The sequence below is a fragment of the Dendrobates tinctorius genome, unplaced genomic scaffold (genome assembly GCF_039654945.1).
Source record: "Dendrobates tinctorius isolate UK_male_01 unplaced genomic scaffold, ASM3965494v1 ptg000388l, whole genome shotgun sequence".
Classification (NCBI taxonomy): domain Eukaryota; kingdom Metazoa; phylum Chordata; class Amphibia; order Anura; family Dendrobatidae; genus Dendrobates; species Dendrobates tinctorius.
The window spans coordinates 3175941-3203463 of record NW_027362054.1 but is presented as its reverse complement, the minus strand read 5'-3'; the positions used below and the strand labels follow the sequence as shown (position 1 = coordinate 3203463).

Here is a 27523-nt window from a genome sequence, read left to right as displayed (position 1 = left end):
TGTCACAAAATCCGATAAAAATGTGAGTATTTGAATTGAATTTTCTACGTTTACTAATTTTGGTCAATTCAATGTAAACCATTGATGGCTTCAACTGGTGTTTTTCTATATTTTCCATTCCGTAAAACACTTAGGCCGGTTTCACATTTGCGTTAAAGGCCGCAGCGTCGGCCTGCGTACGGCTGTCGCTGCTAAGCCTCCGCCGGTAGCTCCACCTCCGGGCGCATGACGCTGCGCTGCATGCGTCATGCGTCCCCTATCTTTATCACTGAAGACGCAGGCTGTGCACAGTATGCATTTTGGCGGCGCCTGCGTCCTTTTGACGGTGCGCTGACCAGTGCCAAACGCAACCTGTTGCAATTTGTTTGCGCTCGGCGCACCGTCAAAAGGACGCAGACGCCGCCAAACGCATACTGCGCACGGCCTGCGTCCTGAGTGATAAAGATAGGGGACGCATACAGCGTCATGCGCCCGGAGGCGGAGCTACCGGCGGAGGAGCGGCAGGGGCAGGGCTTAGCGGCGGCCGTGTGCAGGCAGACGCTGCTGCCTTTAACCAAATGTGAAACCGACCTTAGATAGAGTTATATTCTTCCAATTATACTTTACCGAAGTAAAAAAATAAACCTCACAATCCTAAACCATCTGGATTTGGTTAATGAGACAATAGACTTCACAACACAGCTAAACAATATCTTTACATGCATTCACAAGGAAGTGCTTGTTATCCCTCGTGTGAATAATGTTTCACTAAAGAATTTCTATTTTTCTGCAGTTTTTATAACTTTTTAGGATGGACAGGCTCAGATGGATGGACTTGGACGGCTCATGGGTGTACAGTACAAATCCCAGAAGGCAGCCAGACAATCTCCTGAAATACAGTACTCTACCAAGCAGAAATCATGATAATTACAGAACAGTCGCTGATAGTTCCAGAAGATCAGAAGAGGACAGAGGGAAATATGGCACTATACCTGGCAGGTAATATAAGTATGGAAGTTCTTTATACACAGCTGTCATAGTAGTCGCGCCCATGTTTTTTGTAACATACATTATTTTGCTTGTTTGGTTCTTCCTTCGGTTGTATCGGGGTATTTGCTTTTGCATTACGATTATTCTACCACTGATAATTAGGAAGGGTTGGAAATAAGTATTTGGAACTTATGGCAATTGAAGCCTTTGTTATTTTCTTTGTGTATATTTCATGATTTTTTTCTTTTTTTTTTTTCAGCTTTTTAGTGTGGATATATATATATATTTTCTTTTAATAGCTTTGTCTTGGAGGCTGCTTTGGGATCAGTTTATTCAATATTAGAAAACTGCTGAGCATCTCAAGAGATACATCTGATCCATCCCATTGTGGGCTCTGAAACATTTAAGTTACATAATGCCTTATTAGATTACTAGGATGTTGTGGATCCAAAGGAGAAAAGTCTAAAAATCATTAGAGCTCAGTCACACTAAACAGAAATAGAAGGAGCTGAATTCTAACTTACTATTTAGATAGCACTTGTTTGATGTATACTCTTGTGTGAACGAGCCCTTACATTTATACTGACAGCAAACTGGTACATACCAAGTGCCATTCTTATGTATACACGTGTAAACCATTTCATGTAGTCTAGGGTCAATCACAGTAGTAACCAGACTGTGATACCTATGGGGCACCCAAAACGCATTAGCAACAAGAAGAGGTCTGTAACTATATTAGTCTACAAATCAGTGACTGGTGTCAGTCTGGTCGGAGCCCAAGATTCTCAAGTTGCAACTGAGCAGTTTACACAGACTTTATACTTACATTAAAGGGAGATGATCCAGTATTTAGAATCATCCTGCCCATACAGTCTTAGTATGTAAACTATAAAATGAGGTGTGCACCAATATGTGGACCCAGACTACTGGTAATTCTATGAATCTGGGCCAGCATAAAGCCACAGAATATATTGATTGCCCATCTGTATAGGGTGCCTTTTATATATCATGTAGGTTTATGAGCATTAATGCAGTTTTATAAGTGGAGAAGTGTTTATTGCTCCTTTGCTGTATCTCATTAAATAGGAAGGTGTAAGATTTAATTTGTTTGTGGCCTTTGAAGCTGAGATCAAAATTAAACATATTCCTCCTGGGTGGAGGAATGATATGTAGGCAAGCCTGACAGAGCCGCAGGTGTACCACAGTCCCCAGGAAGGTAGAGACCTGCTGCCCAGGTGAGAAAAGTTTTTGATACAAAGATGGAACATGTCTGTGTAATTCTAGTTTTCCTAAACTGCAGAGATGCTGATCACATTCTCAGTGAATTGTTTTCTTTTTTAATAACTAGGAAAGGTATATACAGGCTCATACATGTCGTAAATGTATAGAAATGCACAGATTGCCATGCCGGCATTTGGAATTATTTGTAAAAGAAAGGTTAAATTAAAAAGGTTGTGGCTACCAATTTTCATAAAGTAAACTGTTATTGGCCATCACATTAGTTTGTTTTTAGCATGTGGCAGATCCTCATGATTTGGGTAGGATTAGTAATGTCTTTTTGATGTCACTTGTATGTTTTAATGAATAAAGCAAACATATCTAACATTAAAAGTTATCTTATATAGGTTTACTATATATTTTTCTATTTACGTTTTCCGTGATGTTAAAGACCTATAGAGCACAGACCCCTTGGGAGCTTGTTTTTGAGGGGATCACAGTGTATTCTACTAATATTGTTGGGAGTACCACTTTAAAAAGGACCTGTGACCAGTATCACGAGTGACCAGATATTGCTCTTAATTTTGTTTTTTACTGCTGCCCCAGAGTATTCTGTTTTTTGTTTTTTTTAAAAAAAAAAACAGATACTGGTCTTTTTATTTAGTGCTAATTTTTATGGTCATTACAAGAAGGCGTGGCTCACTGAACTATTGGGGGCGTGTCGTTATACTGCTCTGCATTTTACCCTATTAGTCACACCCCCTTGGTAAAGATCATAAAAATTAGCAACAATTAAATGTCCCCATATCTCTGGAACTGTATGCCGGATTTCAGAAAAACAAAAAAGCAGAATATTCAAGGGAACCTTAATTAGACTGTTCGGGTTATAACTTGTTCACTATCTTTTTTGGGAAAGGCCAGGTGATGCAAATTTCCCAGATTTATAAAAAGCTATCCTCCTCTAACCTTGTGCCAAAAAACAGGTGCCATGGGTTCTTCTAAGCAGCTGCTTAGCACTCTGATAATGAAAATGGTGGAGGTCCACAAAGCAACTGAAGGCTGGAAGAAGATAGCAAAAGAGTTTTCAGGTTTCCCTTTCCTCAGTTCGAAATGTAATTAAGAAATGGCAGGTAACAGGAAAATGGGAGGCCAAGATAAAGTCTGGAAGACCAAGCAAAATTTCAGTGGGAGCTGCTCGTAGGATTGCTAGAGAGGCAAATCAGAACCCCCGCTTGACTGTAAAAAACCTTCAGAAAGATTTAGCAGACTCTGGAGTTGTGGTAGATTGCTCTACTCGTCAGAGACACCTGCACAAACTCTTCATGGAAGAGTCATCAAAGAATTACAAAAGAAATGTGTCATCTTTAACTTTAGGCCTCTTAAAGATCATTTCATCTTCAACTTGCTTAACTGTTCACAATAACAGTAATTTTTACCAGGAGTGCCCAAACTTTTACATGCCACTGTATGTATAGAGTGTATATACCTTTTGGAATAAAAAGTCAGTAACCGGGGGCGTGGCCTGGATCTCACACAGGGAGGACGTGTTTTATGGCAGCTCCCGCTCCTAGCCACAACATTGCCTTATTTGGCCTGGATAAAAGCGGCAAAAAGGATTTTTAGAGTGCCCCGGGCTTGGAGAAGAAGGTGAGGGGTGGTGTGGAGACGTGGCACCGGAGCGCTGAGCGGCCTCGTGGAGGGTGCTGCGGCGCTGGAGGGAGACGGGCGCCATCTTTATATATCCCCCTGAGCACAAGACCTGGAGATCCGGACCGCAGGAGGCCCTTGGTAGAGGTGTGAGACCACGGAACAGGGAGCGGTCTCGCCCGTTGGAACACAAGGCGGTGAGAGGAAACCCCCGGTGAGCTGTCTGTGGGGCCTGCGGGGATTGCTGTCGCTGCATGCGGTGGAGGAGGGTGCTGGCTCTGGGCCAGACAGGTTGTTGACGGCCCCCGGTTTTGCTGAGACTTTCTGCAAGGCCTGAGTTGTTTTTGGAACGGGGGATATCGCTCCCCCCACATAGAAGTGCTGCTGTCTGCTGATTTATGAGACCCTGGTGAGGAGAACATTGTGTCTTTTCTGAAACGCAGCAGTGGAGAGTTGGCGCTACCCTGTCTCTACCGGCTCCAGCAGATCCCCGCGGATGTTTCCAATTATTAACCCCTCGCCCTCCAAGTTACATGGGGTTATTTTTATATAGAAAAATGCTGTACTAGACTTTTCTTGACGCACGGGTGGTAAATTTTAGGCACGCTTCAACTGAGCAAAATGGTCAAAACTAATAAAGAGCGTGCAAAACCGCTGGCTGCGGAGGTGTATCGAAGCAAACAGGGTGAAATGGATACATTTTTGAAAAACAAATCTGCTACGTCTAAGCCTAATGCTAAAAGGCTCCCTGTAGAAGTTGTGGAGGAGGAGCATGCCGAGGACTCAGACTCCAGTGACGATGCTTCTGGCAGCGATGTCACTCAATCAGACTCTGGGAAACTTTCTAGATCGTTTTTTAAAAAATTATTAGCACAGGCTATGAAACCATTGGTTAATGAAATATCTGGTATGAGAGCGGACTTGTTACACATTGGTAATAGAGTGGAGTCTTTGGAGTCCTCTCAGTCCTCTATCATTAGCCACTCCAATGCCATGAGAGAGCATCTAGATTACCACAGAGTACAGCTTAACAACTCTTTTCTGGCCCTTGAGGATCAGGAAAATCGGAGTCGCAGAAAGAACATACGGATAAAAGGCTTGCCTGAAAGTGTTTCCACAGAGATATTAGAAAAAGCTACTAAAGAGATCTTTGCCCTCTTAATCCCACAAGAAACATGTGACCGAATTGTAATAGAAAGGGTGCATAGATCGCTTAGACCAAAGCCGAAACCAACGGAACCTCCGAGGGATGTGATTTGCGGCCTATTGAGCTATTTGGATACCAATGCTATTTTGTCTGCTTCAAGAGACATTAAAAATCTTTCTTATGAGGGATCTGCTATTCATCTTTATCAGGACGTTGCGCCGTCGACCCTTGCAAAAAGAAGAGTCCTAAGGCCCCTCCTGGAGGTGTTACGCTCGCGTAAAATCTTATATAAATGGCTGTTTCCGTTTGGTATATCTATACAAGGAGATGGTAGGCAAATAATGGTTCGGACCCCTGAAGATTTATCCAAAATATGGGACGCTTTTGGCATTGCCCCTATGGACATTCCTTCCTGGCTACCTCTTGACATGGATCATCGCACACCTCCCCCTGTCCATGCTTTTACTGGAGGACAGGGGGACTGGGTCTTGGGAAAGAGACGCTTGACTCCCAAAAGAGGGAAATCTGGAGCGGAAAAGGAGATACCCCCTTGAGCTTTCTTGTGATTCTCCCGGTTGTATTTGTTTTTTCCATACTGGAGCCGGACCCCTCGGCCCGTTCAGACATACTCTATCTTATTTTAGCTTGCTAAGTTTGACATTTACTCAGGTGTTGATATCATTCAATTGCCGTATAGGTTAACATATGCCACTCGTGTGTCAGAAATGTTTTTTCCTGTTCTGTTATGGGAGGTATTTTTGACCCCCTGCCTCTGCCACAGACAGGTAGTTGGTTCTTGTTGTATTTCTCATGTTTTATCTTAATAATTTTTAGGTTTTTTGTTATTTTTCTCATTTTTTTGTTTTTTTCTTTTAATTTCTGTGGTTTGATGACGGAGGAATCCTTTTTATTACTTTCTTTAACAAACTATGGGTGATAAGGTGAACCTAGCCACTATAACTGTGGCCTCGTATAATGTAAAGGGCTTACGCTCTCCGAATAAGAGAAGCCAAGTGATGAATCTTTTGCACTCAAAGAAGTCTAGTATAGTTTTCATGCAGGAGACACATTTTAAAAAAGGGAGAGTCCCAGATATGTCTAGATCTCGCTACCCGACTTGGTATCACAGTACGGGCGGTTCAGCGTCGGGTGGAGTGAGTATTGCTATAAAGAAAAATGTTCCCTTTATTTTGAGCGATTGTTTATCGGATTCAGAAGGCAGGTACATTATAATTAAGGGCTTTTTGGCTAACACTAAGATTACCTTGTGTAACTTATATGCCCCAAATAGGAACCAGATAGGTTGGCTGTGTAAAACATTGAATGTTTTAGAACTTTTTACTGAGGGTCTGTTGTTGGTGGGAGGGGATTTTAATGTATCTTTGAACCCAGCCTTAGATACTTCGACGGGCAGATCGGCTCTTTCTCAGAGGGCGCTGAGACGATTACACCTTTCATTACAAAAATTGCATCTGATAGACCCTTGGAGAACGCTTTTTCCTTCGGGCAGAGATTACACTTTTTATTCCCATCCGAATAATAGCTATCACAGAATTGATTACCTACTGATACAAACAGCTAATCTCCAATTAGTTAGGAAAGCTAATATAGATATCATTTCTCTCTCAGACCACGCTCCCATTTTTCTTGACATAGAGATAAAAACTCTACCACGGCCGGCTGGGTCGTGGTCACTGAATGAGACTCTTTTGGACTCGGATTCTCACATTGAAAAACTGACAAGCACTCTTGACTTCTTTTTTCAAAATAATTTGCACTCAGGCCCGCCCTTGCCTATGGTATGGGAATCTCATAAAGCAGTAATGAGAGGAGAATTTATAGCCCTAGGCTCCTATTTGAAAAAAGAGCGAACAAAAAAGGTTGTGTCTATTCTACATCAAATTAGTTCCTTCGAGAGACTACATAAGAGATCTCAGGTAAATAAAATATTGTCGGAACTGACAGATCTGAGAACCTCATTAAAAAACCTTTTAAACATTCAATCAGCAAAAATTTATATGAGTAGACAGAAGTTTTATCTCCATGGCAATAAAAGTAGTAAGCTTATGACATCCCTACTTAAGAAACGAAAGGAAAAGACGTTTATTAGACAACTAAGAGCTTTAGATGGCTCTTCAATTCTTGGGACTGCAGATATTGCCAGGGAGTTTAAAACCTTTTATGAAAATTTATACAATTTAAATACACCTGATAGCATGCAGGAGCCAGTCACAGCCTTAGCAAAAATAAGAGAATTCTTGACCTCGTTACATCTCCCTAAAATAACTCTTGAAGGTCAGTCCTTGTTGACTGCCCCAGTTACCCCTACGGAGATCTTAGACACTCTTTCTACTATTCCGAACGGAAAGGCACCGGGCCCAGATGGTCTTCCCATTATCTATTATAAAAAGTTTATAAAACCACTGTTACCTCACCTAGTGTCTTTGTTTAATTCCTATTTAGCAGGCCAGCTCCCCCCTAGACAATCCTTGGAGGCATACATCACAGTCCTCCCTAAGGAGGGTAAAGATCCGAATCTGTGCACTAGCTACAGACCAATATCACTGCTTAATGCAGATATCAAGATGTGGGCTAAAATATTAGCGGGCAGATTAAGCAATTTCTTACCTAAGCTAATTCATGCAGATCAAGTAGGCTTTGTAAGAGGCAGGGAGGGGAAGGATAATTCTACTAAAGTCATTCAGTCTATAATGTTTGCTAAGACCCGGGGTATGCCCTTGATGCTCTTGTCGACGGATGCTGAGAAGGCTTTCGATAGAGTGAGCTGGAGGTTTATGGAACAAGTAATGATTAAGTTTGGCTTCCCTCCTCAATATATAACAGCAGTCCTCTCGCTTTATTCTCAACCGACGGCCAAGGTCAGAGTCAACGGCACCCTGTCAGATAGTTTTGGGATTAGCAACGGGACTAGACACGGTTGCCCCTTGTCGCCTTCTTTGTTCATTTTAGTTATAGAAACTTTGATACAAAGCATCAGACAAGACCAACGTATAGAGGGGTTGACGGTGGGTCGGAGGTCACTTAAAACTCTAGCTTTCGCAGACGATTTGCTTTTCCTTATCTCCAATCCATCCCAGGCCTTTCCAATTATCCTTCAGGCCTCTCATCATTTTGGTCTCCTTTCTAATTTTAAAATCAATTTGTCAAAATCTGAAGTGCTAAACATTGGTCTCCCTCACTCTCAGACCTCCACCATTCGTACGCAGATTCCATTCTCTTGGGCCACTAATTCTATTAGATATTTGGGAATAATGATAACTAGAGACCCCACCAACCTATTCCATGACAATTACACTCCTTTAATTCAAAAGGTCAAAAACCTGATACAGAAGTATAGCTTACCCACTTTATCCTGGATGGGTCGTATTAATGTGTTTAAGGCATATATAATGCCTATTATACTATATACCATGAACATGGTTCCGATTCGGATTCCCCTGACATTTTTTGGAACATTAAAATCCCTTATCGGAAAATTTATTTGGAAAGATAAAAGGGCTAGGTTACCATATAAGTTTCTTTCTCGCCCTATCTCTTTTGGAGGGTTGGGGGTTCCAGACCTTCTTTTATATTATAAGGCTATTCATCTCAGTAGATGGTTAAAGGTGGTGTCCTGTGCTGAAAAGGAGGAGGGGGATAGTGTTGACTGGGCTTTATTGGGCCCGAGAGGTTTGCCGTATCTCTGGACTAGGGCTAAACCGCCGGCCTCTCTTAGGTTGGATGACGTAACTGCAACTACGTTGCGTATTAAAAGATTGGTAATGGGAGAGTTCCCGGAAGATACTTTCCCCTCCACATTGACACCGATTGGCTCAATTCCCTATTTGTTAGAGTTAGACTTTCAAGATCCATACAATTTATGGTCCAACCTCCCTAGAGAAACGTTAAATAGTTTTTATGGTAATAACACCTTGCGGGAGGGGTCTTGGCCACAGGGGGCATCGACCCAACCAACAAATTTTCTCCAGAAACAACACATCAAACGCATACTTTTACAGTTTGGACGGAGATTCCCGTCTAAATCTAATTGGTCCTGGTTAGATATTATGATTAAACTTCCATCCCCACGGCTGAAAATTATATCCCGCATTTACTCACATCTCATCTCTCCGAATGTACATTCTAAACCCTCATTTATACACTCGTGGGAAATTGAACTTAATATCACGTTTACAGAGGATCAAATATCTAAAATGCTGTCAAATGCTCGGGGTTTTTCCAGATGTGTACTTTTGCAGGAGAATTCTTATAAAATATTAACTAGGTGGCATTTAACTCCAGCTAAGTTGTTCCAGTTAGGCCTCGTGGATAATGATGATTGTTGGCGATGCCTCAATCCTAGAGGACATCATACGCATATATTCTGGGAATGTCCTAGATTGCGAGTTTTTTGGGAGGGAGTTGAGCAAGTTCTCAAAAAATTAGGATTAATAAAGGTTGATCTTAGAGCCACGGAAGCTCTCCTTTCATGCCCGTCAAAAGATTTTTTACCAAAAAAACATGGGCTTCTTCCACTGATGTTGAGTGCGGCGAGACAGTTGATAGCTACCCATTGGAAGGATGTAGCTCCTCCCACGTTGGGAGAATGGTATGCGAAAATAAATCAGATTTATCGTTTAGAGGAGCTGTCTAGCTGGGAAATTTATAATCATAGAGCTTTCGTGTCGACTTGGGCCCCTTGGAATAGATACTTAGAAGACAACCCTCTTTAGGAACATTTTAGAGTTTTTTGTTTTGTTAAGTTCTACTGAATTAGGTGGCTTCTGTTTTTGGGGCTCCTAGCCTCACTACCCCATATTAGATAGCCCAATTGTAATACTTGGAGATGCGTTATTTTCTGAAGTGCACCCATTCAATGATTGTGCTCATGTTGTCAACCACATGTTGTTATTGTTAATGTTGTTGATATTGTATATGAATATGTACCCTTTTCCCCTTCCCTTTCTTTTTTCCTTTCCTCCCCTACCTATTTTTTCCTTATTTTTTCCTTATTTTCTCCTCCCTTCTCGCCCTAAACCAGACACTATTTAATATGTCGCCAACTGTACCTGAGAATTGGTGTTGTGTTTAATGGTGATGTTCAAAAACTTCAAAAATTTTAAAATAAAGAATTTACAAAAAAAAAAAGTCAGTAACCGCTGGAGAGAATGAGGCTTTAGAAAAAATTATGATGATTAGAGTAGCAGGGAGAAATTATACTATTGTTATTAGATTACAAATGATATATTTTGTAAGCAGAACTAGTTTTGAGGACTGTATATATACAGTTGAAACAGGAAGTTTACATACTCTATATAAAAAGACACATGCATATTTTTCTCAATATCTGACATGAAATCAGAATACATTTTTCCCGTTTAGGTCAATTAGGATTACCATAATTATTAATATTTGCCAAATGCCAGAATAATGAGAGAGAATATTTTAAGGCATTTTTATTACTGCAAAGTGAAAAGTTTACATACATTTCATTAGTATTTGGCACCATTGCCCTTAAACTGAATGACTTGGTCGAACGTTTGGTATATTCTTCCACAAACTTCTCACAATAGTTGGTCGGAATTTGGGCCCATTCCTCCTGATAAAACTGGTGTAACTGATCCAGGTTTGTAGGTTGCCTTGCTCGCACCGGCCTTTTCAGCTTTGTCCATAAATTTTCAATAGGATTGAGATCAGAGCTTTATGATGGTCGCTCCAAAACATTGACTTTGTTATCCTTAAGCCACTTTATTACCATTTTGTCAGTATGTTTCAGGTCATTGTCCATTTGGAAGAGGCATTTCCGCCCAAGCTTTTTAACTTCCTGGCTGATGTCTTGAGATGTTGTTTCAGTATTGCCACAAAATCTTCTTTAATCATGATGCCATCTATTTTGAGAAGTGCACCAGTCCCTCCTGCAGCAAAACAACTCCCGTGTTTCACAGTTGGGATGGTGTTCTTAGACTTCCAAGCTTCTCCCCTTTTTCTCCAAACGTAAAGATGGTCATTATGTCCAAAAAGTTCAAATTTAGCTTCATCAGAAATCAGGACATGTGTCCAAAAATAAAGGTCTGTGTTCTTGAGTGCATTTACAAACATTAATCTGGCTTTTTTGTTTCGTTTGGAATAATGGCTTCTTCCTGGCAGTGGCCTTTCAGCCCATGTTGATACACAATCTTACCAACTTCTGTTATCATTTTCACAAAGTCTTTCACTTTTGTCCTTGTGTTGATATGCACATGTCGGACCAAAGCATGTTCATCTCTGAGACTCAGAACCCGTCTCCTTCCTTATCGGTATGATGGTTGGACATTCCCATCTTGTTTGTACTTGCTTATAATTGTTTGTACAAATGGAGGCACCTTCAGGTATCTTGAAATTGTACTCAAGGATGAGCCAGACTTGGGCAAGTCCACAATCCACTTAATGATATCTTTGCTGATTTCTTAAAACTTTCCCATGTTCCTGCACAAAGAAGCAGTGTGTTTCAGGTGTGAATTGTTTAAAGGTAAAGTAATTTTAGTGTATGTAAAGTTTAGACTTTGCAGTAAGTAATACAAATGCCTTAAAACATTCTTTCACATTATTCTGGCATTTGGCAATTATTAACCCCTTCACAACATGCGCCATACATGTACGGCGAATGTCGGGTCTCTCTCTTTGATGTGGGCTCCAGTGGGGAGCCCACATTTTTCCCCAGCTGATATGTGCCCCTAACAACTGCAGGTGGAATCGCGATCCACCCGTGGCCGTTAACCTGTTAAATGCTGCTGTCAATCTCTGACAGCGGCATTTAATGTGATTGCGCTGGAAGCGTGTCAATAATCCCGCCCATCAGCGACCCTCAGTCATATGTTGGAATGACAGCCCCGGGGTCTGCAGCAGACCACTGTGGTTGTCATTGCCGGATTGCTATGAGCGCTGTCCAGCAGTCTATGCTCATAGCAAGTGAGCATTTCTGCTACATAGAGCAGGGCTGTAGCCCTGTTCTATGTAGCACAAGCAGATGATCAGATGATCGCAGCTTCTAGTCTCCCATGGAGGCTATTGAAACAAGCGAAAAGTAGAAAAAAGAACAAGTTTTTAAAAATATATAAAAGTTGAAATCACCCACCATTCAAAATAAAACAATAAAAAAAAATACACATATCTGGTACCACCGTGTTCAGAATTGCCCGATCTATCAATAAAAAGAATTAATCCGATTGGTAAACAAGAAAAAAAGTCAAAACATCGGAATTACATTTTTTTTAAATGGAATAACGGGACATTAAAAGATCAAATCTACACCAAAATGGTATAAATAAAAATGTCAGCTTGGTACTCAAAAAAAAAAAAAAAAAAGGTCTCACCCAGCCCCAGATTACAAAAAATGGAGATGCTACGGGTCTCAAAAAATGACAATTTTTTTTTTAACAAATTTTGGAATTTTTATTCACCACTTAAATAAAAAAAAAACATATACATTTTTGGTAGCTACAAATTTGTAATGACCTGGAGAATCATAATGGCAGGTCAATTTTTGCATTTGTTGAACATGAGAAAAGAAAAAAAAAAAGTTATGGAATTGCTCTTTTTTTGCAATTTCACCACACTTGGAATTTTTTTCCTGTTTTCCAGTAAACAATATGGTAAAACCAGTGGTGTCTCTCATAAGTACAACTTGTCCCACAAAAAACAAGCCCTCACATGGCCATATTGACGGAAAAATAAAAAAGTTATGGCTCTGGGAAGAAGGGGAGCAAAAAACAGGAATGCAATAACTGACAATGGCCTGGGGGTGAAGGAGTTTATAATTATGGTAATCCTAATTTACCTAAAACAGGAAAGGTTTATTCTGATTTTATGTCAGATATTGAGAAAAACATGCATGTGTGTCGTCTCAGTGTATGTAAACTTCTGGTTTCAACTGCACATATTTAGGGCCATATAAAAAGGGGTTAATCTGACCACTTAGGGCAGCATTTTTGCAGCTTTATTTTTTCTGCAGAAAAAAAGCTGCATTTTATATCAGCAGAAGCTCTAAGATTTTCAATTCTTTCAGCGTTTTTGCAGCATTTTTTACCCATTGAAAGCAAGGAGAAAATGCAAATATGCTGCAAAAAAATGCAGCAAACATGTTTTGTGTTTTTGCTGAAATTTTTTTGGTCCATTTTTGGTGAATAAAACTAACTTTATTAAACATGCACTGTAGACAAATCACAGTAAAACCTGTGTTTTGAACACTGCATGTGAATATAGCTTTATAGGTCTAATTTACCTATATTTTTTGCAATGAATGTGCTGTTCCATCTAAAGTTTTGACTATATGCTTATATAGATTGTGTTATGTTACCATTCTTTGTGTTCAGTTTTGCAATTGGTCTGCTGCCACCTGCTGTCCTTTTTCTGTATAGCAGACAGCAGCTAATTAATTCTAGTACATGCCTTCCACTTCCAGGTCAGGTGACTCCATCTCTTCCTGCCGGTGGCCATTACTAGTTTCATTTTCTCCTGGGAGAGACATGCTTACCAGGCTGTGAAAGGCATCAGTTTTTTTACCATAATTTCACATACAAATCCGTTGCTGTACCACCTTGGTCGTTATACCTGCATTTCTGGAGAAGTACTGCATTACCAATCATACGCTGTATGTCCAGATTTCCAATAAACAAGTCTGGACTTCACAATATCTGGTGTGTATCATCTCTCCGGACGCATGAACAGCAAAATAGCAACAATGGTCCTGTCTGCTCTGCATTAAGGAAACGGAAGGTAGGAATCTCTCCCAACCCCAATCAACTACACCTCCATTCGCCTCATGTGGGGACAGAACAGTCAAAAAACTGCCTTGAAGCCCGGCAAAAATCACCCTTATATCCTAACCCGTCTGACCGCTTACATACTGCAGCCCTGCTCTGCTAAGAAACTCTGCAGTGTCACCCCAGACCGCATTGTGCATAGAGAGACTGTCTGTATATTATACAACATTGCTGCAGATTGTCGGACTGCAAAACCCCACAATTCTCTAAAAACACATTGGGGATCTCATCAGGACGTCTTAACTAAGCTGCACTGCGATTTCCAGCCCCCAATTCAAAAGTTCAGTTTCTTAAAGAGACAGTGCACCTTAAATCAAAATGGCCGGAAAAGACACTGCACAGTCTCCCACTGCTGAAACAGAGCAAATACTACCCGATACTGTCCATTATGAAGAGGGGGAAACGAGCCAGCTTCAGAAACAGACCAAGATTCACAGCCAAGACGCTCTGTCAAACCAACCATAAAGGTTGTCGAAAACTATCACAGTACAAAGGATGAGTTCAATGACAACCTGGACGACCTATGGGAACGAGTCACTTCCCTCATGTCAAGCATCCAATGCCACAAAAGTGATGCAGCGAATCTACAGGACACTATAAAATGGCTAGACATGGCCTACGGAAGATACAAGAGAGTGTCCGCAAGGTACGCCGCCTTCCTAAAAGACTCTAATATTGATGAAGCCTCATCAGAATTAAGCAAAGTAGATTCCACAGAAAGAGAAAAGGACGCCGCTGTGCAAGACGCCAAAGATAAAGCGGAGCTCCGTATTGCTCATCTGCAAGAATCAAGATGCCACAGGTCAGGCTCATCCAGACACTCTGCTCGGTCATACAAATCATCCTGCTCAAGAACTTCAGCCCTCAGCGACAGAATCCTAGAGGACCGTTTAAATGTAGAGCGATCCAAACTAAGACGCTCCTACACAGAAAAGAAAATGAAGGCAGAGGCAAAGATCCTTCAAACAGAAGCAGAGGCCCAAGCAAAGACTCTTCAAACAGAAATTGAGGAAAAAATCGCATTAGCTGAAGTGAAAATACTTGTGAAAGCATTGAATCAAACCCTCGACCCGATTTGCCTACCACCACTGGAAGAAGAGGACCCAGCCGTCCGTACCAGTGATTACGTGCAGAAACAGATATCTGCAGCACACACCTTCTCCAGCGACGTTCAACCCAACAATGTGGAAACGTCCAAGTCAGTCCAACTTACGGTGCCAGTGTTACCCACAGCATCTGCAGAGACCCAAGACCAACGCCATAATGTGTCCCCTCAGGTGCAGCAATCATCACAAGACGACCACAAGATGCACTCCAGTCCATCTCCACAGTTCAAGCCGCAGTTATCGAAATCTTCAGAGGTTAAACCACAGCTCAACCCTGCAGCAACCTCATTCTACCCGGGAACAATTCACCCTTCCGTGCCACACAGCTTATACGCCCGAGAGGCAACACAAGCTAACATGGTAACAAGGAGTGAAGGATCGGATATGCCCGAGTTAGCCAGGTTTATGGTGAGCAAAGATCTAATCAGCACCAGCCTCTCAAAGTTTGACGACTGTGCAAAGAACTATAGAGCCTGGAAAGCAACCTTCAAGGCAACCATTGCTGACCTCAATCTATCTGCAGAACGGGAGCTCGACCTCATGGTAAAATGGTTGGGTCCTGACTCCACAAACCGTATCAAGAGTGTTCGGACCGTCTACGTGGGGCAAGCTGAAGCAGGTCTCACTGCTGCCGGGCTGAGACTCGAAATAACCTGTGGCAGTGCTGAAGCCATAGAAAAGTCCCTATTCAAGAGACTGCAGAACGCTCCAAGGATCAACCTTAAGGATGCCCACAAGCTTCTGGACTTAAGTGATCTTCTTATGGAACTGGAACTTGCAAAAAGAGACCCTCGTCTGTCTGGATTATGCTACCTGAACACTGCCCATGGGGTGAACCCAATCGTCTCAAAGCTGCCGCATAGTCTGCAAGAGAAGTGAGCAGAATGCGTTTCCAGGTACAAAAGATCACATGATGTCACCTTTCCTCTGTTCGATCATTTCTACAAGTTTGTCAACAGGCCCAAATGAGGAACGACCCTAGCCTAGACTTCCTGCAGTCTATCACTGCAGCTCCAGCAACACCGTCATCAAGGTATGAAAGCGTCTCACATAGACACAGGGACTTGAGGAGCAGTATAAGTGTCAGAAAGACTAATCTGCCACCACCTGCAGTAACTGCAGATAAACAGTACACTATTCCATCGAGAGTAAAGTCTTTCAATCGTGAGTGTCCCATTCACAAAAAACCGCACTAACTGAATAAATGTAGAGGCTTCAGCTCCAAAACCATGCAGGAGCGCAAGAAAATCCTCAGAGAACTTGGGGTATGTTTCAAGTGCTGTGCCTCATTAGAACACATGGCCAAGGACTGTAACTCTGCCATTAAGTGTGAAGAGTGCCATAGTGACAAACACCCATCAGCTTTGCATCCAACCTCAGCCACCAGCGATCCAGTAGTCGCAGTTACCTCTAGTCCGGCTACAAGCTGTGGCGGGGAGCCACAGAACAACGCCAAGTCTACCACGGCTGTCTCCTGCTCATGCTCAGAGGTATGTGGGGAGAGCCAAAGTGATAACTGCTGTGCCAGGATATGCCTAATCAGAGTTTATCTAGAAGGGCAACCAGAGAAGGCAGTAAAAATGTACGCCATCATTGACGATCAGAGCAATCGATCCCTAGCTGGACCTAAGTTCTTTGAAGCCTTTGGAATCAAGGGACCAGCAACGCCATATACTCTGAACACTTGCTCAGGCCGCATAGAGTCTAGCGGCAGGAGGGCACAAGGTTTCATTGCTTCTCCTGTCAACGGAGGCGTAGAAATACCCTTACCTACGCTAATCGAATATGATCAAATACCCGACCAAAGGGATGAAATTCCTACCCCACAAACTGCGTTCCACCAACCACACCTAAGGCACCTAGTCAGTGTTATCCCACCTATGGACCCAGATGCTGAAATCCTACTTCTGCTCGGCAGAGACAATTTAAGGATACATAAGGTCCGCCAACAGTGCAATGGTCCCGTCTATGCCCCCTACGCACAGAGACTCGACTTGGGGTGGGTAATCATAGGAAATGTGTGCTTGGACCGAACAAGAGTCGATTCCTTTAAGACCTATGTACGCAGAGACGGATGAGCTGCTTTCTGCAAACCATGCCCTCATCACTATGATGTGAAAGAGAAGTCTCCAGATCCAGCACAGCTGCCTGATGTCATTCCTTCTCCCTATGCAGACGACTTGGGAAGGATCAGTGTTTCATACAACTAAGGATGACAACAATGCAGCCCCGTCAATGGAAGACAAGGAATTTGTCAGGATAATAGACAATGAGTTCCTTAAGGACGAGACCAATCACTGGATTTTTCCCCTACCCTTCCGAGCTACCAGGGTAAGACTCCCGAACAATCGTGAACAAGCCTTGTCCAGATTCAACTCTCTCCAGCGCACACTTAGCAACAAACCGGAGATGAAAGAACACATTGTCACCTTCATGAGCAAGATATTCCGGAATAACCATGCAGAGCCAGCGCCTCCCTTAAAGGAAAACGAGGAGTGCTGGTACATACCCTCATTCGGAGTATATCACCCACGGAAACCTAAGCAAATTAGAGTTGTCTTTGATTCAAGCGCCAAACAATAAGGTGTATCTCTCAACGAAGTCCTCCTCACGGGTCCTAAACTTACAAACAACCTAGTAGGAGTATTGATGAGGTTCTGGAAAGAGCCCATCGCCATCACCACCGACATTGAACAGATGTTCCACTGTTTCATAGTCAGAGAGGACCACAGGAATTTCCTCAGGTTCCTGTGGTACAAGGACAATGACCCCAGCAAAGAGATGGTCGAGTGTTGTGAACTCATTTTCTGGTTTACCTCTGGCTTCTGGTGAGGGTGGTGGAGCTGGCTGTGTTGACAGAGGAGTCGTGAGTTCTCCATCCGGGCTCCCTCTGGTGGTGACAGCAGGTAATGAAGCTGATCTAAATGGCAGAGACCTGCCACCTGTGGAGGAGGACTGTGAGTGGACATCAGGAGTCTCTGACTGGATTTAAGACAGCTGACTCCCTAATTTTGTGCTGGTGATTTTTTCCTGCCCTGAGGTTCTGGTTTCCAGTTCTGTTCCTGCCTTCTCAAGCTAAGTGTGCTCTGCTATTTTTTCACATGAGATTTGGTCTGGTTTACTCAGTTTTTGTGGTCAGCCAGCCTGCTGGGGCTGTGCTGAATTTCCATTCTTATGTCTCTGTTTATGCCAGTTTGCTTTTTGTCCCTGATCAGATTGGTCTCTTTTTGCTGTGTCTTCAGAATATACCAGAGTGCTGATATAGGGAATTGAAGTCTAGCAACTTCAGGGTTTTTGTTAACAGAAAGTGTTGGACATTTTTTGGCAGGGTTTTGTGCGTGATTGCAGACAGCATCTTTCCTGTCCTGCCCTTTCTAGTTAGTGTGGGCCCCATCGTTTGCTCAGCCTATTTTTCGATCTGTGTTTGTGTTTTCATCTTGTCTCACTGACAATACATGTTTGGGGGCTGTGACGAGGCATCTAGGATCATCGTAGGTACGCTCCATGGCTACTGCTAGTTGTGTGGATAGGATCAGGGGTCTGCAATCCGCTTAGTTACCATCCTCTCTGGTTTTCTGGGGCTTAGCTTGTTTTTGTTTTTCCTCCTCGGTGATTCATTCATAACAGAATCACCAGCCATACCACAGATTCTAGGGTACTCAAAAGCAGGAAAAAAAAATTGTAAAAAAAAAGTGTCAGAATTTTTTGTTTTTTTAATATGTATTTTTTCCTCTTTTTCTCTGGGGCCATAGGAGGATTTTTTCCTTAATGGAGATTAAGCAATTATCTGATCATGTGGAGCAGCTTGCTGCTGAAGTGCGGGGAATTTCCACCTATCTCGCTCAATCACATGCTGTTGAACCAAAAATCCCTACTCCTGATGTGTTTTCTGGGGATCAATCTAAATTTTTGAATTTTAGGTATAATTGTATATTATTTCTTGCCTTGAAGCCTAACTCATCGGGGAGCTCTGTGCAGCAGGTTAAAATTGTCATCTCCTTGCTGCGTGGCAATCCCCAGGATTGGGCGTTATCTTTGACACCTGAAAATCCTATTCTGACTAATGTGGATGCATTTTTTCAAGCCTTGGGGTTGTTGTATGATGAACCTAATGCTATTGATCAAGCTGAGAAAGTCCTATTGGCATTGAACCAGGATCAGGATTCTGCAGAGTTATACTGTCAAAAATTCCGAAAGTGGGCAGTCCTTACTACATGGAATGATGGTGCCTTGGCAGCTCTCTTTCACAAGGACTTATCAGAAACCGCAAAAGATATGGTGGGATTTCCTGTTCCCTCTGGTCTTGACGATTCTATGTCATTAGCCATTCAAGTTGATCGGCGTTTACGTGAGCATAAAACTACACGAGGTGTTGCCACCTTTTCAACAAATGTCTGAACCTATGTAATGTGATAGAGTTTTGTCTAGGGTGCAACGTCAGGAGTATAGAAGGCGCAATAAGCTGTGTTTTTTCTGTGGAGATGCCTCTCATATTATTTCTGTCTGCCCTAAACGAGAGAAACGCTTTGCGCACACATTTGCTGTGGGTGGCGTACAACCTAAGTTTCTTTTGGCAATTACTCTGATCTGTTCCTTATCCACATTTTCCGCCAAGGCTTTTGTGGATTCAGGAGCGGCTTTGAATCTGATGGATTTGGATTTTGTTAAACGTTGTGGTTTTCCCATGATACCTCTGCAGATGCCTATTCCTTTGAGGGGGTATTGATGCTACTCCTTTGGCAGAGAATAAAGCTCAGTTTTGGACCCAGGTAATAATGCGGGTCGCCCCAGACCACCAAGAAAATTGTAGATTTTTGGTACTGCATAATTTGCATGATACTATTGTTCTGGGTTTTCCCTGGCTGCAAATCCATAATCCAGTTTTGGATTGGAAATCTGTGTCTGTGGTGAGTTGGGGCTGTCGGTGTGCTCTTGGTGACACTCCTGTTTTCTCCACTTCTCCCCAGTCTCATGATGTTCCTGACTATTTGGCTGATTTTTATGATGTATTTAGTGAGAGTAAGTCTGTGTCCCTGCCTCCTCATAGGAGTTATGACTGTGCAATTGAGTTGAGGCCTGGGTGTAAATTTCCCAAGGGTCGGCTTTTCAACTTATCTGCACCTGAACACGAGGCTATGCGATCTTATATTAAGGAGTCGTTGGAGAAGGGTCATATTAGACCATCTTCTTCACCCTTAGGTGCTGGGTTTTTTTTCGTGGCTAAGAAAGATGGTTCATTAAGGCCTTGTATTGACTATCGTTCCCTTAACAAGATTACGGTTAAATATCAGTATCCGATACCCCTGATTTATGATTTATTCTCCAGAGTTAAAGGTGCCTGCTGGTCTACTAAGCTTGACCTCAGGGAGGCGTATAATCTTATTCGCATCAAGCATGGAGATGAATGGAAGACGGCGTTTAATACTCCGGAGGGACATTTTGAGTACCTGGTGATGCCTTTTGGGCTCACTAATGCCCCTTCTGTCTTCCAATCCTTCATGAATGATATTTTCCCGGACTTTGTGGAAAAGTTTTTGATCATCTATTTGGATGATATTCTGATCTTTTCCAGTGATTGGGATTCTCATGTGGAACATGTACGGACTGTGTTCCGGATTTTGAGGGAGAATTCCCTGTATGTTAAGGGATCGAAATGCCTTTTTGGTGTACAGAGGATTTCATTTTTGGGATTTATTTTGTCTCCGTAAACTATTGAAATGGACCCAGCCAAGGTACAGGCCATTTATGATTGGGTTTAGCCCACTTCTTTGAAGGCTCTCCAGAAGTTTTTGGGTTTTGCTAATTTTTATCGTAAATTTATAGCTAATTTTTCTGGTATTGCAAAACCACTGACTGATCTGACCAAGAAGGGCGCTGATTTGCTGAATTGGTCTCCAGAGGCTGTTTTGGCATTTCAGGAGCTGAAGTGGAGGTTCACTTCTTCTCCGGTTTTACAGCAACCTGATGTCTCACTTCCATTTCAGGTAGAGGTAGATGCTTCGGAATTGGTGCAGGAGCTGTTTTGTCCCAAAAAGATTCGGTGACTTCTAAAATTAATCCCTGTGCCTTCTTTTCCCGAAAGTTCTCCCCATCTGAACGCAACTATGATGTGGGGAATCGGGAATTGTTGGCCATGAAGTAGGCATTTGAGGAGTGGCGACATTGGTTGGAGGGAGCTAGACATCAAGTTGTGGTCCTCACTGACCACAACAATTTGATTTACCTGGAGTCGGCCAAACACTTGAATCCTAGACAGGCTAGGTGGGCCTTGTTTTTCACTCGTTTTGATTTTGTTGTCTCCTTTCTTCCGGGCACTAAGAATGTTAAGGCAGACGCTGTTATGAATGAGTCACCGTAGGAGGCAAAAACAGAAATACTAGCTAAGTCCAGAAAACCAGAGAAGTTGGCAGCTATCGGATTGCAGACCCCTGAACCTATCAACAACAACTAGCAGTAGCCGTGGGGGGTTCCTCCGTGCCCTAGACCCCTCGATCACAGCCGGAGAACTACATAGCCTAAAGACAGAAAGGGGAATCTAAACTGCCCCAGAGCAGACCCCTGAGCAATAGGCAGACCCCAACATATAATGACGGTGAAGCAAGATGAAAAAACACTCACACAGATAGAAAGATAGGCTGAGCAAATGATGGGGCCCAAGCTAACTAAACAGGACAGGATAGAAAAGCTGCTGTCTGCAATCCACCCAAAACCCTATCAAAACAAGAGCCAACAGACTGATAGGGAAATAAGCCCTGAAGACGCTAGGCTTCAAAAAGACTATATCAGTACTCAGGTATTTTCTGAAGACAGAGCAAAAAGGAATTCAGCTCACCCCAGCAGGGAATGGCAGAAACCCAGAAAAACAAGGCAAAACAAAACCAAAACACAAATGCAAAAAGCAGAGCAGAAAACAGCTTTTGAGGAGCAGGAATCAGACTGGTCTCCTAGAATCCCTCAGAGAAATCACTCGCAAGGCAGAAGGGCGTCGGCTGCCTTATATCCAGTCAGCAATTCCAGTCACCCAGTCATCATCCTGCACAGGTGCTTGGTAATCAGCCTCACTACCTTCCTTCACCAGAAGAGAGAGTTCATCAGACCTCAATGGTGAAGGGGAAAATGAACTCACAACAAGACGTCCTTTCTAGGAGTTTCTTTGCTGATTCTCCTATTGTGACCAAACCTACTACCATCCTAGGTGAGGGGGTAGTTCTTTCTGCCATCTCGCCCGATTTGAGACGTGCCCTGGAAGAATTTCGGGAGGACAAACCTGAGCGTTGTCCTATGGGAAAATTGTATGTTCCTGACCAGTGGAGGAAGAGAGTGATGTCTGAAGTTCATTTCTCCGCGTTGGCTGGTCATCCAGGTATTTTTGGTACCAGAGATTAGGTGAGTCGGTCTTTTTGGTGGCCTTCATTATCTCGTGATGTCAGGAATTTTGTGCGGTCTTGTGGGACTTGTTCACGGGCTAAACCCTGTTCTCGTTCTAGTGGGTTGTTGATGCCCTTGCCGGTGCCCAAGAGGCCATGGACCCATATCTCAATGGATTTTATTTCTGATCTTCCTGTCTCTCAGAGAATAACTGTTATCTTGGTGATTTGTGATAGATTTTCTAAGATGGTCCATCTTGTACCACTCCCAAAGCTGCCATCTTCCTCAGAGTTGATGCCCTTGTTTTTACAACAGGTGGTTCGGTTGCATGGGATTCCTGAGAACATTGTGTCGGACAGAGGAGTCCAGTTTGTCTCCAGATTTTGGAAAGCCTTTTGTTCCAAGCTGGGAATTCAGTTATCCTCCTCTGCGAAAAAAACGAGCACCAAGGCAGGCAGATCACAGAAGGCAAGTTACGGTCTGCACAGCTTTGGATCATTGGTATGAAAATACGTGTAGCAGGATCACTACATCGCTGTGTGCAATGTCGGAAAACCAGAGGAAAACGGGTACATCAACAAATGGCCGACCTGCCCTCTGACAGATTGAGTGCCGAGCCGCCTTTCACCTACGTTGGCCTAGATGTCTTTGGGCCATGGATGGTATCTGCACGCAGAACTCGAGGTGGCCATGCCAACAGCAAACGATGGGCCGTACTATTCACTTGCATGAGTGTCCGTGCCGTCCACATAGAGGTAAGAGTCTATGGACACATCCAGCCTGATCAACGCTCTCCGGTGGTTTCTAGCGATCAGAGGACCGGTGAAACAGTTAAGGTCTGACCGCGGAAGCAACTTCATCGGTACATGTCGAGAGCTGGATATTGACATCAAGCCAATTCAGGATCAACTGGCAGAAAGAGGTTGCACCTGGATCTTCAATCCTCCGCATAGTTCTCACATGGGAGGTTCCTGGGAAAGGATGATCGGGATCTCACGCAACATCCTGAATTCTATGTTTATGGACGTAAACTCTTCAAGGCTTTCGCATGAGACCTTGGTTACTCTTCTGGCTGAAGTTTCCGCCATAATCCACTCAAGACCACTTGTCCCAGTGTCCTTGGATCCCGAAAAACCGACCATTCTTACGCCAGCTACTCTTCTCACCCAAAAGATCGGGAACTCGCTAACAGTTAGTGGAAAGTTTACTCACGCAAACACCTACCGGAAACAGTGGAAACGTGTGCAGTACCTCGCTGACTACTTCTGGAACCAGTGGAGAAAGGAGTATCTCGTGATCCTCCAATGAAGAAGAAAATGGCGACAGAATAAACCGAACTTGAAAGAAGGAGACGTGGTACTAATGAAAGTACAACAAGCCCGAAGGATCGACTGGCCTATGGGAATCGTTACAAAGACTTTCCCTAGTCAAGACGGTAGGGTCCGGAAGGTGGAGCTGAAAGTCCTTAGGAAAGGCGAGCCTAAGATATTTCAGAGGCCAATCCACGAGCTCATATTGATACTACCAATTGAGGACATTCCGGTAGGATGAACCATGAACAGAACACTGCCCTACTACTTCATCAATTGGATTACCGTTGGGTCGGAGACAGTTTGGCCTAGTGCGGCTTCTCCGATCTGAAGATGGGTTTTCATTGGATTGTCTCAGGAATTGACTGTCATCTACCTCATTTTGAAGTTGTTATTACTGCATGCATATTTCTGTTTATTTTCCAGGTTATTGAACTTTACTTAAACAAAAAACATTAATATAGTGAAATCCCTTTTGGAATTTCAGACGGGGAGTGTGCTGTTCCATCTAAAGTTATGACTATATGCTTATATAGATTGTGTTAAGTTACCATTCTTTGTGTTCAGTTTTGCATTTGGTCTGCTGCCACCTGCTGTCCTTTTTCTGTATAGCAGACAGCAGCTAATTAATTCTAGTACATGCCTTCCACTTCCAGGTCAGGTCAGTCCTTCTCTTCCTGCCGGTGGCCATTACTAGTTTCATTTTCTCCTGGGACAGACACCCTTACCAGGCTGTGAAAGGCATCAGTTTTTTTACCATAATTTCACATACAAATCCGTTGCTCACCTTGCTGCATCTTGCTGTACCACCTTGGTCGTTATACCTGCAATTCTGGAGAAGTACTGCATTACCAATCATATGCTGTATGTCCAGATTTCCAATAAACAAGTCTGGACTTCACAATATCTGGTGTGTATCATCTCTCCGGACGCATGAACAGCAAAACCGCAACAATGGTCCTGTCTGCTCTGCATTGATGAAACGGAAGGTAGGAATCTCTCCCAACCCCAATCAACTACACCTCCATTCGCCTCATGTGGGAACAGAACAATGAAATGAGAGTGTAAGAAGGGGCACATTAGGAAATTCTTCAAATTACTTAACATTATGACTTTAACGTGACATAGTTTTTTCCAGCAAGGTATAACCAAATTGAATGTAGTATGGAATGGGGCAAAGTGTTCATCAATGTGTGAAAAAGGGGTTTTCAGGGAATATTTTTTAACTGTTTGATTGGTTTAAAATAATTAAAGGGGATTATACCACATTACCAATATACCAATATTATATTATTTTGGAAGTCTCCCTTTCTATAATGATGTAATCATATTTTGGGTATTTACGGAATCTATTTTGGTTACCTGCTTCCTGAAGCCAAATAACCTCTCTAAAGTAATCCGTCCATGCCTTCAGATCCTTGTTGGCCATTCTTTGTCCTCTTTGTGGCTCCTACTAGCGAACTTGTTCGGAAAACATTCTTCAATGTCAAATTCGGCACCAACGTTGCACATTCGGATTTGTGTTCAGATTCCCGAGCTTTTTTCCTAAATATCGGCAAAAGTCAGCCAAAGTTTGGTAAATGACCGAGTTCACAAAACGTCCTGCACACATGCACACTGATGACACACAGATGACATCCCTGTGTCATCAGTGAGACACATACCGGCGCCTGGGAATCAGCTGTACTGTTTGCGTTGTTACCTGGCATTTGGGTGCTGAAGTGAAGACAGCTCACATCACTGTCCCCTGCTCACACTACCATCAGCGCAAGCAGGGGACAATGTTTAATTTTGTATTCAACTGTTAACAGCAAGAGCAGGTGGCTGCTGATGGAAGAATTCATCAGCCGCTGCTGCTCAGTATCTTGCGGTGAACTCCTATGACCTGACTGATGTCACCAACAGCGAGAGAAAGTTCTCATACTCGCAGTGCCATTAGAAAGGTCCAGGAAGTTGATAGCCTATTTACTCAGTTCAACACACTGATGTCAGCATGAGCGCCATGGAAAATTTGTGCCTTGTCTGGGGCTGCTGTGGGGGCCCATATCCATGGCCCCTTACCAGCTTGAGAATACTACACCCCAGCTGTCAGCTTTAGCTTGGCTGATTGTCAAAAATGGGGAGGACTCCAAACCGTTTTTTAAAAATTATTTATTTAAATTAAAAAAAAACAGCATGGGGACCCATCTACTGTATTTTTCATAACCAGCCTTGTTAACCCTGCAGCTGAAGGTTGCAGCCTGCAGCTGTCAGTTTTGCCTGGCTGGCTATCAAAAAATTCAGAGCAACCCACGTCTATTTTTTAAAAATTATTTATTTATAACGCAATTGATACAACCTGGTGTCTGCCCCTAATTTTAGCTATTTTGACAGCTTTTTGGCCCCTTGAAGGTGTTGTCTATGCATTTGGTTTTGCGTCTCATTGAAGTCAGTGGGGTTCGGGTTTGTTTGTCGAATTGTTCAGTGAACATAGGGACATTCGCTGAACCTAGCCAAATCTTGAAAGATTAGCTCATCTCTAGCTCATACTTCTCCATACCTGCACCACTCTGCTCAGTATGAAGTGGGCGGTCCTTCACTGATGACCATGTGATCAGGGTAAATTACATTTCCCACAAGCACCTGCTTCTTCTTTAGGACTCCTACTAGTGATGAGCAAACGTACTTGGACAAGGTGTTATCTGACCATGCTTGTGTGCTAACCGAGTGACCTCGGCGTGCTCGAAAACTACATTTGAGTCCCCGCAGCTGCATGTCTCACGGCGGTTCGCCAGCCGCAACACATGCAGAGATTTAACAAACAGGCTATCCCTGCATATGATAAGAACAAAGTCCACTGATACATACCAATATATGTCAATTAGCAAAACAATGCCTATCTCAAGGGACAGATTCAATAGTCAATTGGACACTCCAAACAAGCCTAGATCCTACAAAACAGAGCACTTAAGTCCACAATTTAGTAAAAATTGATTTATTAATCCAAATAAATAACATATAATAAACAGACTCAATAGAAACAAAGTTTAATACAAAAGCTCATGTGTGCTAGGACCAAGACAACATTGTTGTAAAAGCATGGGAACAACTAGCAAACTTCAATGAATTGTTTTACTCACAAATAATGTGCACAAAGTGCCAAGTGCATGTAAGGTGCCTATAAGGTGGAAAAGGGCTAAATAGTAGTCTCCATTATTCTTTAGTTAATTGGCATCACAAACCCAATCCCAATAGAGACCAAAACTAGAGGTATACATGTCTTACCCATAATAAGGCTGCCAGTGTGTGTCCTATAGCAGCCCGTTTCGCGTGGGCTTCCTCGGGGGGCTGTGCACATGAACATATTTTGCGAGCATGCCGAATACAATTGGTTAGCACACAAGCATGGTCAGATAACACCTTATCCAAGTACATTTGCTCATCACTACTCCCTACACTTTCCTTTGCATAGCTAACATTAACGACTCCTCCAATCTACGAGAGGCAGAGCTGACGGGAGAAGACATGAGAATGGCAATAGTTATAAATTTAATTTTTTTTTAGTATTTTTTTAATAGTTACATCAATAAATGTAACTCTTTTCTGTCCCCACCATGCTGTGCATACGTTCATAATCTGCTACCGAATAATTCTGTATGAGTTTTAGATATATTTCCGCTACGTGTGCTCCCCTGCTTTGTGTTGTCCATAGCAACCAATCACAGCACAGCTTTCATTTCACTTGTGCTTTTTAAAAAAATGAAGCCTGGATGAAAATTGGTTTCTGTAGGCAACAAAGACGGTTTCTCTTTCAAATACTACAGGCAGAGGCCCAGTTGTATTTATACTGTGTTTATGGGTTTGAGGTGTCATTGTAACAAATATGGACAGAACTATTCATGCTATTAATGAGCAAAACCATTAGTAGTTTAGTAGCTGGTATTTCTGTGCTTGCTCTGCTGCGTCTACCATACAGCC

General features: G+C 42.8%; 1 protein-coding gene across 1 annotated transcript in view; it reads left to right on the top strand.

Moving 5' to 3' along the window:
• Positions 1–458: 458 nt before the first annotated feature.
• Positions 459–27523, top strand: part of DDN (dendrin) — a 57326-nt gene continuing 30261 nt past the window's right edge. Inside the window, exon 1 of the mRNA XM_073563478.1 lies at positions 459–978. Within this exon, the coding sequence (XP_073419579.1) occupies positions 791–978 (188 nt within the window). The 5' untranslated portion in view covers positions 459–790. The remainder of the gene's footprint in view (positions 979–27523) is intronic.